Genomic DNA, 15,804 nt, shown 5'->3' on the forward strand with positions numbered 1-15,804 from the left:
TTCCCAGAGTCCACAGCGGCTCAATGTTACGTCTTTCTTGACGTCGTGATGAGATCGTTAGCTCCATAAGGACCCGGACGCGACCAGAGGAGGCAGAAGGTGAGGGGTCTGGTAGTCCGGGGCGGGGACGGGGCGTGTCCGGAGCCTTGGGTCTGTGCGCGAAGGCGGGAGCAGACCGAGAATGCGCGATTCTGATTGTGTCTGTGGTTAGGTGACTGGGTGTGGCTGCCTCTGAGTTTGCGGTTGTCATCGCCTGTCTCTAAGGTGTACGTCTGGTTGTTTTTATATATCCATGTGTGATACTGCGTGTTGTGGTGCCGAATCCTTGTAACTGTAGGGGTGATGACCTGTGCGTCCCTGTTGCGTGTATGTGCGTGTCTGCCTTGTTCCTGGATGCTTGTGACTGACCGGTGAGGGTGTCGGACTGTATGACTCTGTGGCCGTATGTGGTAAACTGTATAATTGTCGAATGCCGGTGACTTGGGTGATACTGTTTGTGAATATCCCTGTTGTGTTCCTTAAAGGGGGTGTATGACGGAGATAAATGGTGACTGACAGTGTGTGCACTTGTGTATGAGAGTATGGAGTGCCTTTGCTAGTGTGTGACTGAATGTCTCCAGAGTGAATGTTCAATTATGACTGGGTGATGTAGAATTTTATTGTTTGTGTGTGTCCCCCTGGAGTAGTTGTGCGACCTTGACTGTATAGTGTATTTTGGGGTGATGGTTTGAAGAGCTTATAAGGGAATAACTGTGTCACAGTTGTGAGTAGATTGCCTGGCTCTGTGTGTCTTCTTTGTGTATGATTGTGACTGTATAAAGGTGTGTAGGTGGTTGTCTTAAGAATCAGTGTATGCCCGGGCATGGTGGTGCACATGCAATCTCAGCATCTCCGGTGGCTGAGTTAAGAGGATCACGATTTCAAACCCAGCCTCAGCAACAGCGAGACACTAAGCAACTCAGTGAGACCTTGTCTCTAAATAAAATACAGAAATAGGGCTGGGGGTGTGGCTCAGTGGTCCAGTGCCTCTGAATTCAATCCCTGGGACCCCCCAACACACACACACACACACACACACACACACACACAAATGAATGTATGGCTGGTTGTGGCACAGGACTGTAATCCCAATCACTCCAGAGGCTGAGGCAGGAGGATCACAAGTTTAAAGCCAGCCTCAGCAATTTAGCGAGACCCTTTTTGCAAATAAAATGATTAAGTCAATCCCTGGTACCAAAAAAAAAAAAAAAAAGTGAATATGTGATGTATGGTTGGGTTGGTGGGATACACCTGTAATCCCAGTAGCTTAGGAGCCTAATGCAGGAGAATGGCAAATTCAATGGAAGCCTCTGCAACTAAGGGATGCCCTAAGCAATTTAGGGAAAACTTGTCTCAAAAAAGGGGGGAGGTGGGGCTGGAGATACAGCTCAGTGATAAAGCAACTCTGGGTCCAATCACCAGTATTGCAAAACAGAAAAAGAGTAGATATGTGATTATGCTCTGACCCCTTGCAGAACCTGTGAAATTAAAATATTCTGGCCCTGAAACTAGGCACAGTAGCTCTTGCTTGTAATCCAAGACTCCGGATACTGAGACAGAAGAATGGCAAATTCAAGGCAGCCTCAGCAACTAAGCAAGGCCCTAAGCAACTGAGACCCTGTCTCAAAAAAATAAAAAATAAAAAGGTCATAACTCTGTGGTTCAATCCCTACTACCAAAAAAAAAAAAAAATTGTGACCCTGTAGAGGGCTCACTTTTTTTTTTTTTTTTTTTTTTTGGTGCTGGGGATTGAACCCAGGGCCTTGTGCATGTGAGGCAAGCACTCTACCAACTGAGCTATATCCCCAGCCTGGAACTCGCCTTTTACATGACACTGGAATTGGTCTTCTTTGATTTTCTTCCCCAGTGTGGTAGGATGATCCTTCAAAATTGTCCTGGTCACTCTTTTCTAAGCACAATGGAAAAGAGTTAAGATTCCTTTTCTTTTTTTTAATATTTATTTTTTAGGTGTAGATGGACACAACACAATGCCTTTATTTTTATGTGGTGCTGAGAATCGAACCTGGGTCCTGCCTGTGCTAGGCGAGCGCTCTACCGCTGAGCCACAATCCCAGCCCCAAGATTCATTTTCTTAACTCTTTTCCATTGTGCTTAGAAAAGGGGAAAAAATGCTATCAAATATCTAACAGCCAAGATCAAAGTGTATCAGGTTTTATTCTTCTTTTCCTGAAACTCTTGTTTTTCAGGGCATGCCTTTCTTTCCTTTTTCTGAAACTCTTGAACAGGACCACCCTCTCATACCCCCACCACCTAAGTGGCAAATACTGCTTTCCAGTATTTGCCCTAGGAGTAATTTATTTAGTGCCCTGAAGTGAACTTAAAGGTTTCCGGGCTTCCTGCATACCTAATATTTATTTATTTAAAAGTTTGTATTTTGGGGCTGGGGATGTGGCTCAAGTGGTAGCGTGCTCGCCTGGCATGCATGCGGCCCGGGTTCGATCCTCAGCACCACATACAAAACAAAGATGTTGTGTCCGCTGAAAACTAAAAATAAATAAATAAATAAATATTAAAATTCTCTCTCTCACAAAAAAAAAAAAATGTTTACTTAAAAAAAAAGTTTGTATTTTGAATTAGTTTTAGGCTTAAATACCTACAAAAAGAGAATTCACATATACTTTTTTTTTTTTTTTTTGGTGCTGGGGATTGAACCCATGGCTTTGTTCATGCCAGGCAAGCACTCTACCAACTCATCTATATCCCCAACCCGGAATTCATATGTACTCTTAAGCCAGCTTTTACAAATGTTATCATTTTGTATAATTTCAGGGCCTATCTATCCATGCCTTTTTAATTTTTCTCTACTGAATTATTCTCATCAATATGAAACATGCTATAATTTCTACCATTTTCAAAAGAAACAATCATGTCAAATGCATATTTGACATTTCCACATTTGGTATATAATAACTGTCTCAAGTGCTGAGGTCTAAAACAGAACCCATAATTGGTCCAACCAAACCTATTCTTCCTACATCCTTCTTCATGTTAAAAAGTGAGAACCTCATATTTTGCTTTGCTCAAGCCATAGATCTTGGAATCTTCTTGTCTTCTTTGTTGTTTTTTTTTTCTTTTCTACCTAAAAATAAGCAAATCTGGTCATCCCTTTTGAATCCAAACAGTCTCGTCACCTCCTTGACTACCACACTAATTCAGCCCACCCTACCCCTTGCCTGGATTATTGTAGTTTTCTTCTCACTGGTCTCCCTGCTTGCCCCTTGTTTCCTATGGCCCATTTTCCATGAATGACCTTTTTAAATGTGAAAACAAATTATGCCATTCATTGGCTTAAAAAGTTTCAGTGGCTTCCTATCTTATCAAGAATAAAAACCAAAGTTCTAACAGTTGCCAATAAATCCTATGTGACCAGATGAGCTTCTGGCCCTATTCCTCTTGGATACTTCTGCCTGGCTACTCCTGACCCCTTTCTCTTTATTGATCAAAAAAACTCTACTGTTGGGAGCCACGGCCAAGTCAGGATGGCGCCTGGCATTTTGCCAGAAGGAGTGGTTGAGAAGTAATGCCAGTGAGCCATTAAGATGATGGTGATTGGGCTGGGGATGTGGCTCAATCGGTAGCATGCTTGCCTGGCGTGCGTGCGGCCCAGATTCAATCCTCAGCACCACATACAAACAAAAAGATGTTGTGTCCGCCGATAACTAAAAAATAAATATTAAAATTCTCTCTCTCTCTCTCTCTCTCTCTCTCTTTAAAAAAAAAGATGATGGTGATTAAGTTAAGCTGTGTATAATTATTAAGAAAATGACTGATTGCTGTAACTGGATGATGCTAAATTGAACAAGTTGTGTATATGAGCCTCTGCTGTCCAGCAATAAGGCGGCTCCTGCTACCTTGGGTGCCCGCTACTTTTGAGTTCTCGCGGAGTTCCCGTTGGTTCTCACGGAGTTTTGGTAGAGTTCTGGAGAGTTCCTGTGGGGTTCGGGCAATAAAGTAGTTCCTGTTTGAACCTACAAGTGGCTCGTGACCTCCCGGTTATTTTGTGCCCAGCCAGACTGCAGCACTCTACTTCTGCCTTGAGGATTTTGAAAATGTTGTTTTCCTGGGAATGCATATCCCATACCCCATTAATCTGCATTCCTTGCTCACTTCATGTGAACTGTATATGTACATGTCACTTTCTCAGTAAAAAGCCTCAGACTACCCTCCATTCTTCCAAAACTCCCTATCCCCTTGTTCTTTGTTTTTCTCCAGAGAAATTTTGCCACCTGGCATCCAGATAGGAATATCAGTGTCAATATTTGTTGATTTTCTCTTTTTGAAGTATTTTTTTAGTTGTCAATAGACCTTTATTGTTTTTTGTTTTTTTGGATTTTTGTTTGTTTGTTTGTTTTTTTACTTACTGATATGTAGTGCTAAGAATCAAACCCAGTGCCTCACACATGCTAGGCAAGCGCTCTGCCACTGAGCCACAACCCTAGCCCTATTTGATGATTTTCTTTCCTCATTAGATTGCAAGATTCTCTGGGACAAGGACTTGATTTATTATCTTTCTCATTCCTAAAACCATGCCAGTTGAGATAGGAGCTCAATAAAAAAGAAAAAGTGGTTGACTTGCCTTTCTTTGCCTCTCTATCAAATCAGACCTCAAAGCCTGTTGATTTGCCAAGCACATGCCTATAATCCCAGCGGCTCAGGAGGCTGAAGCAGGAGGATTGCAAGTTCAAAGCCAGCCTCAGCAATTTAGCAAGACCCTAAGCAACTCGGCGAGACTCTGTCTCCAAATAAAATACAAAAATGGGCTGGGGCTGGGGCTCAGTGGTTAAGCACCACCAGGTTCAATCCCTGGCATACACACAAAAAAATAAAAAGAAAGAAAAAAGCCTGTTGATTTTACATCTTGTTTACACCTTGAATCCCTCCTTCTCCTTCCACTTCTTGTTTCTATTGCCATTGTCCTGGGTCAGACCCTCTTTGCTTGAAAAAGTATAAGCACCTCCGAGTTGTTCTTTTGATTCACAATTATATTTCTTTCCAATGAAATAATGTGGCCATATTGATCCCTTTTTAGATTCTTCAGTTGCCTTCCATTTCATTAGTGAGTGTAAACCTAACTTTTACATAAGCAAACCATATTGGTCATTTATGTCCCCTGAACACTGTAGAAACTGCTAGTTGCAGTGATGAAACTCATTAGTCCTTGCCCTGATAGCTATTTCATTCATGTACCCTTGTTTGTCCTCAGTATCATCTCCAGGATTATCTACCCCTAGATTCTACAGCTAATTAATTTTAAATAAAAAGTTGAGTTACTCAGTCATACTGGCATCATTTCAAATACTTGGTAACACTGTGGTTTGTGGCTACTATATTTACAGATATGAAAATTTCAGATATAAAAATTTCCACCATCACAGGAAGTTATGTTGGAGAGTACTGGCCTTTCCCCAAACTCTACAAGTCATTCTGCATTATTTTTTTGCTCTACAAATACACCTTGTACTTTTGGTCCACTGTTTTTACCGCTTTACCTTACTAGGAACACAATGTTTTCTGTCCATTTTCTGTTAAACTTCTGACTTTTTTTAGACCCTGATTCATATCCTAGAATTTTATAAGAAATTTCCTTGGGCTGGGGTTGTGGCTCAATTGCAGAATGTCTGCCACACACATGTGAGGCACTGGGTTTAATCCTCAGCACCACAAGAAAATAAATAAACAAAATAATGATATTGTGTCCACATATAACTAAAAAAATTTTTTTAAATAGAAAAAGAAATTTTCCTTGATGCCCCCTCCAACATACACACATTGATTAATCACCTTATAAGCAGCCCCAACCATGGGAAGTTTCTTGTACCCCTAAATCAGCCTTAATACCTTCGTTAAAATACAAACTCTCATTACCTTACCATTCACGGGGCTCCAGACTCAGCCACCGCCCGTCCTCACAGTCAGTGAGGAAGTATGTTCCATAGGAAAGCAGTAGAGAAGGGTTAGGGGAAATGAGTGCTAGGACAGAAGCTTCTAAAACTAGTTTCCACTGACTTCAGTACTTTGCATGTGTAGATAGTATGTAAGATCCCTGTATTGCTGCAGTTTTCTTGCTCCTTATCTGGTGGATCCAGCTGGGGATGGAAACTTTGACAAAGCCTGTGATGAGTGATGTAGCCCTATTTTTACTTGGAAGGAGGAAGTAGAGTCATTAAGGCACCAAGAGGTTTTGCCTGTTGAGCCTAGAGAAGCTAGGAAGACCTTATTTAGGAATGTCTTGCACTCAAGGTTTATCTTACACTGATGTTTTATGCTCCTAGTCTAACGGTGCTGTCCTCATCCCTTAGAGGGTAAAATGGGTGAGTCTGAGTTATGATCTTCATAACTTCTTGTTATGAAGATTCGGAGCAGGTGAAAACATTAGGTCCCATTCATAGCTTAGATTGGCATCAACTAGATGGGGACTATCTCAGCCACAATCTCTCTTATGGATGTGCTCAGGTTCCATGGAGCACATCCATAAGAGAGATGGAGCAGAGATTTGATATTCTTCTCTGGTGGGAGCACAGAGCAGGTACGGTGGAAGTAAAATTGTTTTTCGTTTTTGTTTTTTTTTTAAAGTTGTTTATGGACCTTTATTTTATTCATTTATTTATATGTGGTGCTGAGAAGCGAACCTAGTGCTTCACACATGAGAGGCAAGCTCTGTTTATCAGAGATTTACTCCTTCTCTTCCTGTTGTGCTTTTTCAAGATTCTGCAATTGTCCAGGAGAAGAGTCCAGATAAACCAAAGGTCAAACAGTTCTAAAAGCCATGGCCCAGGTAAGTTGAAATTTGTTCTATCCTTGGGGTAATTTCTTCCCTCCAGATCACATGAACATTTGTGTTCTTTTTCCTGAAACATCTCTGTAACTTGCTCACAGTTCCTCCATCCCAGGGATGAGTGTAAGCACAAAGTGAGGGATGCAGACCTCAGCAGATTCAGCGAAGCCATTTATTCATTTGAGCACTCAATCACTCAGGCACTGTAAGGGCTCATTTTGGGGACACGAAAATGGCCGTTGGTTATAGTGGGGGTTTTAGTTTTATAGGGTACAATGAGGGTGATTCAATCATTGGAAACTGCAGGCGTGCTGATCAGACAGTCAGGGAATTAGTTGTGCAGGTTAAAATTTTAACTCAAGAAGGCAGTTGTAAAAAGTTTGAAACTTGTTACTGGGAAATGATAAGACCTCAGATCTCAAGGAGTGAATACTCAGATCCACCCATTGCTTTTTTTCTTCCTCTGAGATTCACTGTTTCCTAGAGTTTTGCTATTTACCATGCCTACGTTAAGAATTAATTGGCAAGGACCTGGGGATATAGCTTAGTTGGTAGAGTGCTTGCCTCACATGCACAAGGCCCTGCAATTCCTGGCACCACACAAAAAAAATTGGCAATGGGGGGGCAGTCAGGGTCCAGAGCCCAGTGTTCTCTATCCACTTTTCCTTCAGGGCCTGTTGTTTTGGGGAAAGGATTTACTAGGAGAGTTTTGATGTTTGGCTAATTTCCCTCCCTCCTGTCTTGTAGGAATATTATTTTTCATAACCCTTCAACAAGCAATGGTGCTCTGTTTCCCTTAGTGGCCCTCTCTTATCCAGCATCATTCACATATGTGAGCACCAGTGGAGCAGAAATGTCTTCTCTTGAGAGAAAGATGAGAGCCTCCTTTATGATACCATCATCCAGTAGGGCCAAAGATAATGAGTTTGATCTTTTCCATTGATGTAGGTGGCTTCCTTTCCTTCTTATATTTTAAATGTCACTTCATCTCAAAAAAAAAATCATAAACTTCAGGGTGCACAGTGGTACACTTCTGTAATCTCAAGGACCCAGGAGGCTGAGGCAAGGAGGATTACAAGTTCAAAGCCAGCCTTAGCTAAAAGTGAGGTGCTAAGCAACTCAGCAAGATCTTGTCTCTAAATAAAATACAAAAAATTAGGGCTGGGGATGTGGCTCAGTGGGCAGATGCTCCTGAGTTTAATCCCTGGTAAACACCCCCCCCTGCAAATAAATTATAAATACTTCATACTCTCAAAGAATATATTCAGCTGGGCACAGTGGTACACACCTAGTGGCTTGGGAGGCTGAGGCAGGAGGATTGCAAGTTCAAAGCCAGCCTCAGCAACTTAGAGAGGCCTTATGCAACTTAGAGAGATGCTATCTAAAATAAAACTAGCTGAGCAGTGATGGTTACCTACCATGGTTGAGGTCCTGGTTCCATTCCTAGTGGTGGGTGGGAGTGGGGGTCCAACTATCTTTTATTCAGCCCGTCATTAAAGAGAATTACAAAAAAAAATAGCAAATACTAGGGAGGATGTAGAGAAAAAGGAACCTTACACACTGTTGACAGGAATGTAAATTAGTACAGTCACTTTGAAAAACAATATGGAAGTTCCTCAAAAAACTATGAACAGAACTACTGTGTGATCCAGCTATACCATACGTGGATAGATGCCCCAAGGGAATTAAGTCAGCATATAAAAGAGATACCTGCATACCCATGTTTATTGTGGCACTATTCATAATGGCCAAGATATGGGATTTGCCTAAATGCCCATCAACAGGTAACTGAAATCTATTGTATATATACACAATGGAGTATTATTTAGTCATAAAGAAAAATGAACCATGTTATATGCAGGAAAAGGGATGGAACTGGGAGAAATCATGTTAAGCAGAATAAGCCAAACACAGAAAGACATTATTGCATGTTTTCTCTCTTATGTGGAAACTCAAAAAAAGAAAAAAATTACCTGAAAGTAGAAGAGGGACTCTCAATGAAGGGGATGGAAACCAGACAGGAGAGAGGGAAGGTCAAGAAAGGGCAATAGGAAAGCAGATATATTGTAAAGTAAATATAATTTCCTTAAGTAATTTCACTTAGTAAAGTGTTTCTTTTAGACCTTTTCTAAATACAGGTAAGAGCACCTTTGAGATAAATCCAATATTTTTCTCTTTCCTCTGGAAATTTTACATAAAAATTTCTGACATGTTGATAAATTCTAAATTGTAAAATAATAAAAACTATATTTTTATACCAAAATATAGGGATAATAGGGAGGGTAGATATGATCAAAGTATAATATATTCATATATGGAAATCTGTCAATTTGTACAATTAATATGTATTAATAATTATAATTAAAATAAGTAATTTTATTAAGTTACATAACTGTAAAACAGCCAGGTGTGGTGGTGCACACCTGTAATCCCACTGATTTGAGAGGCTGAGGCAGGAGGATCATGAGTTCAAAGCCAGCCTCAGCAAAAAGTGAGACACCAAGCAACTCAGTGAGACCCTGTCTCTAAATAAAATATAAAATAGGGCTGGGAATGAGGCTCAGTGGTTGAATACCCCGAGTTCAATCCCTAGTACAAAAGAAAAAAAAATTATAAAACAGTGCCACTAAATTTTTGGATTTTGACAATTTTAGAGTTTTTTTTCATAAAGTGTATATTATTTTTGTTAACATGGAGCAGGTTTATTCTTTATTGTTTAAATAATAAATACATTTTAGCATTTTTTCTTTTCTTTTTTTAATTTTTTTTTTTTTTTGCAGTGCTGGGGATTAAACCCAGAATCTTATACATGCAAAACAAGTACTCTACCCCTGAGCACACCTCAGCCCTCTCACTTTTAATTTCTAATGTAATATTTATTGATAACAAAAGTTCTTTGAGGATTCTCAATAACTTTTTATTAACAGCTTTATTTTTATTTTATTTACTTATGTATTTTTTTTATTTATTTTCTTGTACCAGGGATTGAACCCAGAGTACTTAAGCCACATCCCCAACCCTTATTATTTTTTATTTAGAAATAGGATCTCACTAAGTTGTTTAGGACCTCCCTAAATTGCTGAGGCTGGCTTTGAACTTGCAGTCCTCCTGCCTCAGATTCTAGAGCCTCTGGGATCATAGTTGTGTGTCACTGTGCCTGGCCTAAAATTTAGGTATTAAAGTATTTTTGTGTTAAGTATTATAATGTTTTATATGTGAGATTTACCTCAAACCAGGGATAAAAGATGGAAGGAAGGTAGAATGCTTGCCTAGCATGTGTTAGGTCCTGGGTTTGATTCCCAGCACTGCAAACAATAAAAAGGAAGGGAGGGAGGGAGGGAGGGAGGGAGGAATCAAGGGAAGGAACAAGGGAGGGAGGAAGACAAAATACTCTAGAGCACCTCTGGGCACAAAAAAATTTTTTTTATCAAAGCAATGTATTTTGAAGTTTTTCTTCTAAAAAGTGGGGAAAGTCCTTTAATTTACTAGTAAGACATGGGTTTATTGTTTCAGGGATTGGTGACATTCAGGGATGTGATCATAGAGTTCTCTCAGGAAGAATGGAAGTGCCTGGAACCTGCCCAGAGAGACTTGTACAGGGATGTGACTTTGGAGAACTTCAGTCATTTGGTCTCACTAGGTAAGGCTAACGTATCACACAGGGACAGACAGGAAACGAGGAACCCAGGAACTACAGCAGCGGGAATTGGCTGTTTCCACCTCTGGCCCAAAGAAGTAAAGAGAGCAAACTGTGCCACTGGAGACGATGAGAACTAGAACCACAGAGAAGGGCCCAGCCAGCAGCAACTGTAGCCTCCTCCAGAACTCCCAGGTCAAAGGAAAGAGGGAGAGAGCTAAGAAATATCCTGTACTCAGCCTTCTGCCTGCTGACCTGCTGATGCTTTTCATCTGTCAAGCCCATGGGAAATCACAGGGTAGGGAAGATACAGACCTTATAAGTAGGCTGTGTGGGGCACAGGGCCTGGCACAGAGAAGGACTAGTATCAAGGAATGGATGGGTAGGGAAGGAGAGGGTTAGTGGAGTACAATAACCATAGATATCTAACCCAAATAATTCAGGACTAGCCTTCTGGAATTCCTAGTCTCCTTCATTGTAGATTTCTAGGGCAACTTACAAGTTTCTGACTGAATTTATGTCCCATTATCCCATTATCCCACATTTTGTGGAATTAAAAATGAGTCACTATCCTGACAACCTTCACACCTTCCTCCTTACAATTTCCTCAGTTCCATAGCAACAGATGCACTGGTTTTCAATTTTGGACCAGTATCATCATGGCCTATTTCTTTTTCTATAAACAGGTCTTTCCATTTCTAAACCTGATGTCATCTCCTTATTGGAGCAAGGGAAAGAGCCATGGATACTTGCAAATGATATGACAGGACCATGGTACCCAGGTGAGTAAGGGCTGATCTAGTGGCAAAGACCATGGGGATTACAGCCCAGTGGGTGAGACAACTGGTAACTGTAACTTGAGTCATTGTTGGAAAGTGCTCAAAGCCCTGCTGCAGAATAAAGGCCTGGGATACTAAGATGTGAAGAGCAAAGACATTGTCGGCCTCAGCTGTTCTTTCTTCTCTCATTTGTCCCATTTCAAAAAGGAATTTGCCCTTTTCTTTCCTCGTGACTGCCTTTTAACCTGAACTTTAGATCCTTTTTTCTGCAAATGTCTTTATGCCTTAGAAAAACTTGTTTTCTTAAAATTGCTTCTCGTTGCAGGACATAGTGGCACGTGCCTATAATCCCAGCAATCAGGGAGGCTGAGGAAAAAGGATTTCAAATTTGAGGGAAGTCTGGGCAACATAATGAACCCCACCATCTCAAGAAACAATAAAAAAACACAAAACAATAAAATAGAGCTGCCTTATCTATTTAAAATGTCCATGCCAGGCATGGTGGCACATGCCTGTAATCCCAGCAGCTTGGGAGGCTGAGGCAGGAGGACTGTGAATTTAAAGCCAACCTCAGCAACTTAGAGAGGCTCTTAGCAACTGATACTCTGTCTCTAAATAAAATATTAAAAAGGGCCGAGGTTGTGGCTCAGTGGTTAAATACCCCTCGGTTCAATCCTCAGTAGCTAAATAAATAGGGGCCTGGGATATAGCTCAGTTGGTAGAGTGCTTGCCTTGCATGCACAGGCCCTGGGTTCAATCCCCAGCACCACAAAAATAAATAAATAAATAATAAAATAAAATGTCCATGATAAGCAAATTCACAGAGTGATTTCCCAGGGCTGAAGAAAATAGAGAATGAGGAGTGACTGCTTAATGGGGCATGGGTTTTCTAATTGAGGTGATGGAAATGTTCTCAGACTCGATAGTGGAATATGCTACAAACCACTGTTGTGCATTTCAAGAACATTTAAATGGGGGCCGGAGAAATAGCTCAGTGGTAGAGTGCTTGCCTTGCATGCATAAGACCCTGAGTTCAATTCCCAGCACTGGAAAAAAATGTTCTGTTTTTGTTTTTTAAATATTTATTTTTAGTTGTAGTTGGACATAATACCTTTATTTCACTTATTTATTTTTATGTGGTGCTAAGGATCGAACCCAGGGTCTCACATGTGCCAAGCGAGTACTCTACCACTGAGCTACAACCTCAGCCCTGGAAAAAAATGTTTTAATGGGAAAATTTATGTTATGTGAATTTTACTTCAGTTAAAAATATAGATGCCAGCTACGGTGATGCAAACCTGTAATCCCAGCAAATGAAGAGGCTGGTGCAGGAGAATCACAAGTTCTAGGCCAGCCTCAGCAGTTTTTAAAAAGTACTTTTAAAAAATGGATGTGGCTCAGTGGTAAAGCATCCTGGGTTCAATTCCCAGTACCAATAAATAAGTAAATAGATAAATACACACATACACATGCACACACCTTGGCCCTAGTCTGCAGATTTTAATTCAGTCTGGGGTGATGCTTGAACATTTGTATTGTTAAAGGGCTTCCTGAATGAGTCTGATCTATATCAAAGTTGAGAACCCTGGCTTAATATTTTCTTGTCCCTTCTGGTACCATATGAGCTCTTTTAATGTTTGTGCTTTCCTGTGCTTTTTAGAAATTGCTTAATAAGGGTTAGAGATATGGCTCAATGGTAGATCACTTGCCCAGTATGTGCAGGGCCCCAAGTTCAATCTTCAGCACTGAAAAAAAGGAAATAAATTGCTTAATAATTGAGAGACTTTTATAAAAACATACTTTTTACAGTTATTATTTTCATTTTGTCTTCCTATTTTACTATAGAATTTTATTTCTTATAGAAGAGAATAGTTTACATTTATTTTTCTCTTGTTTTTCAGACTTGAAGTCCAGGTATGAGGCATTTCCACAAAATGATATTTTTGAAATAAAGTCATTCAACTGGGAGGTAATGGAAAGCCTTAAATATTGCGATCTTCAGGGCTCCAGTTTTAATGAAGACTGGGAATGCAAAGGGCAGTTTGTGAGACAAGTAAATCAGGAGTGTTATTTCAAGCAAGTAGAAATCGCCTTTGAAAACATCCCCACTTTGGAGCATCACACATCTCTCACTCTACCTCAGCACAGTAGGACCAGTAAGAAACTGATTGAATGCAATGAATGTGGGAAGGCATTTGGCCGAGGCTCACACCTTATTCAACATCAGAAAACTCATACTGGTGAAAAACCCTTTGAATGTAAGGAATGTGGGAAGGCATTTAGTCGTGCTTCACACCTTGTTCAGCATCAGAGAATTCATACAGGTGAGAAACCTTATGACTGCAAGGAATGTGGGAAAGCCTTTGGTCGTACTTCAGAACTTATTCTACATCAGAGACTTCATACTGGTGTGAAACCCTATGAATGTAATGAGTGTGGAAAAACCTTTAGGCAACATTCACAACTTATTCTGCATCAAAGAACTCATACAGGTGAGAAACCCTATGTATGTAAAGACTGCGGGAAGGCTTTTATTCGAGGCTCACAACTAACTGTTCATCGGAGAATCCATACAGGTGCTAGACCCTATCAGTGTAAAGAATGTGGGAAGGCATTTAGACAGCATTCACAACTGACCGTACATCAGCGAATCCATACTGGGGAGAAACCCTATGAGTGTAAGGAATGTGGAAAGGGCTTTATCCATAGCTCAGAAGTTACTCGACATCAGAGAATCCATTCTGGGGAGAAACCCTATGAATGTAAGGAATGTGGGAAGGCCTTTAGACAGCACGCTCAGCTTACTCGGCATCAGAGAGTTCATACTGGTGACAGACCCTACGAATGTAAGGACTGCGGGAAGGCTTTTAGTCGTAGTTCATACCTTATTCAACATCAAAGAATTCATACAGGTGACAAGCCCTATGAATGTAAGGAATGTGGGAAATCTTTTATCCGTGTTTCACAGCTGACTCACCATCAGCGAATTCACACTTGTGAAAAACCCTATGAATGCAGGGAATGTGGAATGGCCTTCATTCGTAGTTCACAACTTACTGAACACCAGAGAATTCATCCTGGCATCAAGCCTTATGAATGCAGAGAATGTGGGCAGGCCTTTGTCCTTGGCTCACAGCTCATTGAACATTACCGAATTCATACTGGTTAGAGTGTTAAGGATATAGAAAAGATTTTGTGTGGAGTTCACACCTGGCTTAATATTAGATCATTTTTAATGTAATTAAAGTCAGAAAACTTTGATTTGTCACTTTCATTATGGAACATTAGAGAACTCATATCAGAAGAAAATTCAATAAATGTGGAAATTCTTTTTGCCTCACTCACTGTTTATTAAGCATCAGAGAACCTATGCTTAAAAAAGAAAAGAAAAAGTTAATATGAATGTAGAAAGGCCTTCTGTTACTACACAAAAATCTGTTAAACTTCTGAGATTTCCAAATAGAAACTGATCAAATTAGAATATTTTGTAGCTGGGCACAGTGGAGCAAGCCTATAGTCTCAGCTACTCATAGGATAAAGCAGAAGGATCTCTTGAATCCAAAGGTTGGAAACCAACCTGGGCAACATAGCAAGACCACACCTCCAAAAATATATATATATATTTTTTGTGAATGTGCCTTTTGTCTTTTGTCATAGTATAGACCTTACTTGACATTGTTGTTATTCCACTGATTACTAACATTGTAGGATTGGATAAATTGTGCGATCTCTTTCCTTTATTTGTTAAAAAAAATTAAATGGTGATGATTATACGTATCTAATAGAGCTTTCATGGGGACTAAATCAGATATTTTACATAAGGCCTTGTAAAGAATATCTTGTACATTTATGTGTTCAATAAATATTAGCTATTGTCATTAATTTTTATTATCAGCCAGGCACCAGTGGCACATGCCTATAATCCCAGAGATGGAGGAGACTGAGAGAGGAGGATCACAAGTTCGTGACCAGCCTCAGCAACTTAGCATGTGAGGCCCTAAACAACTTAGTGAGACCCTGTCTCAAAAAACAAAAAGGGTGGGCTGGGGGTGTGGCTCAAGCGGTAGCTCGCTAGCCTGGCATGCGTGCTGCCCGGGTTTGATCCTCAGCACCACATACAAACAAAGATGTTGTGTCCGCCAAATACTAAAAAATAAAAATAAATATTTTAAAAAAAGGGTGGGCTGGGTTTATGGCTCAGTGATAAGAGTGCTGCCTAGCATGTGTGAGGCACTGGGTTCGATTCTCAGCACTGCATATAATAAATAAAGGTCCATTGACAATTTAAAAAAATTTTTTAATAAAGTAAAATAAAAAGGGTGGCACATGTCTATAATCCCAGCAGCTCAGGAGGCTGAGGCATGAGGAACGTGAGTTCAAAGCCAGCCTCAGCAATAGCGAGGCACTAAGTAATTCAGTAAGACCCTGTCTCTAAGTGAAATACAAATGGGCTTGGGATGTGGCTCAGTGGTTGAGTGCCCCTGAGTTCAATCCCCATATCAAAAAAAAAAAAATTATCAGTATTATTATTGAATACACTAGAGGAGGGCTTA

At 40.4% G+C, this 15,804-nt stretch overlaps 1 protein-coding gene across 2 annotated transcripts; it reads left to right on the forward strand.

Annotated features, from left to right (window-relative positions):
• The first annotated feature begins 19 nt into the window (after positions 1–19).
• Znf565 (zinc finger protein 565) lies at positions 20–15,116 on the forward strand. Of its 2 annotated transcripts, XM_026380119.2 has the most exons (5): positions 20–99; positions 6,766–6,835; positions 10,349–10,475; positions 11,159–11,254; positions 13,153–15,116. In XM_026380119.2, exons 2-5 carry the CDS (start codon positions 6,827–6,829, stop codon positions 14,418–14,420), a joined length of 1,500 nt encoding a protein of 499 aa, XP_026235904.2. In that variant the 5' UTR covers positions 20–99; positions 6,766–6,826; the 3' UTR covers positions 14,421–15,116. The 2 variants fall into 2 exon arrangements, with proteins under 2 accessions (XP_026235904.2, XP_026235903.2); XM_026380118.2 differs by lacking the exons at positions 20–99; positions 6,766–6,835 and having other exon boundaries at positions 10,387–10,770.
• Positions 15,117–15,804: the final 688 nt, after the last annotated feature.

This window comes from Urocitellus parryii, chromosome 15 (genome assembly GCF_045843805.1).
Source record: "Urocitellus parryii isolate mUroPar1 chromosome 15, mUroPar1.hap1, whole genome shotgun sequence".
Classification (NCBI taxonomy): Eukaryota; Metazoa; Chordata; class Mammalia; order Rodentia; family Sciuridae; genus Urocitellus; species Urocitellus parryii.

Excerpts from the sequence above, each read along its gene's own strand:
- Znf565 (XM_026380118.2), top strand. The coding sequence starts at position 10,602 with ATGAGAACTAGAACCACAGAGAAGGGCCCAGCCAGCAGCAACTGTAGC. Across the intron at positions 10,771-11,158 it reads AGCCCATGGGAAATCACAGG|GTCTTTCCATTTCTAAACCT; the intron begins GTAGGGAAGATA and ends TTCTATAAACAG. Across the intron at positions 11,255-13,152 it reads GACAGGACCATGGTACCCAG|ACTTGAAGTCCAGGTATGAG; the intron begins GTGAGTAAGGGC and ends CTTGTTTTTCAG.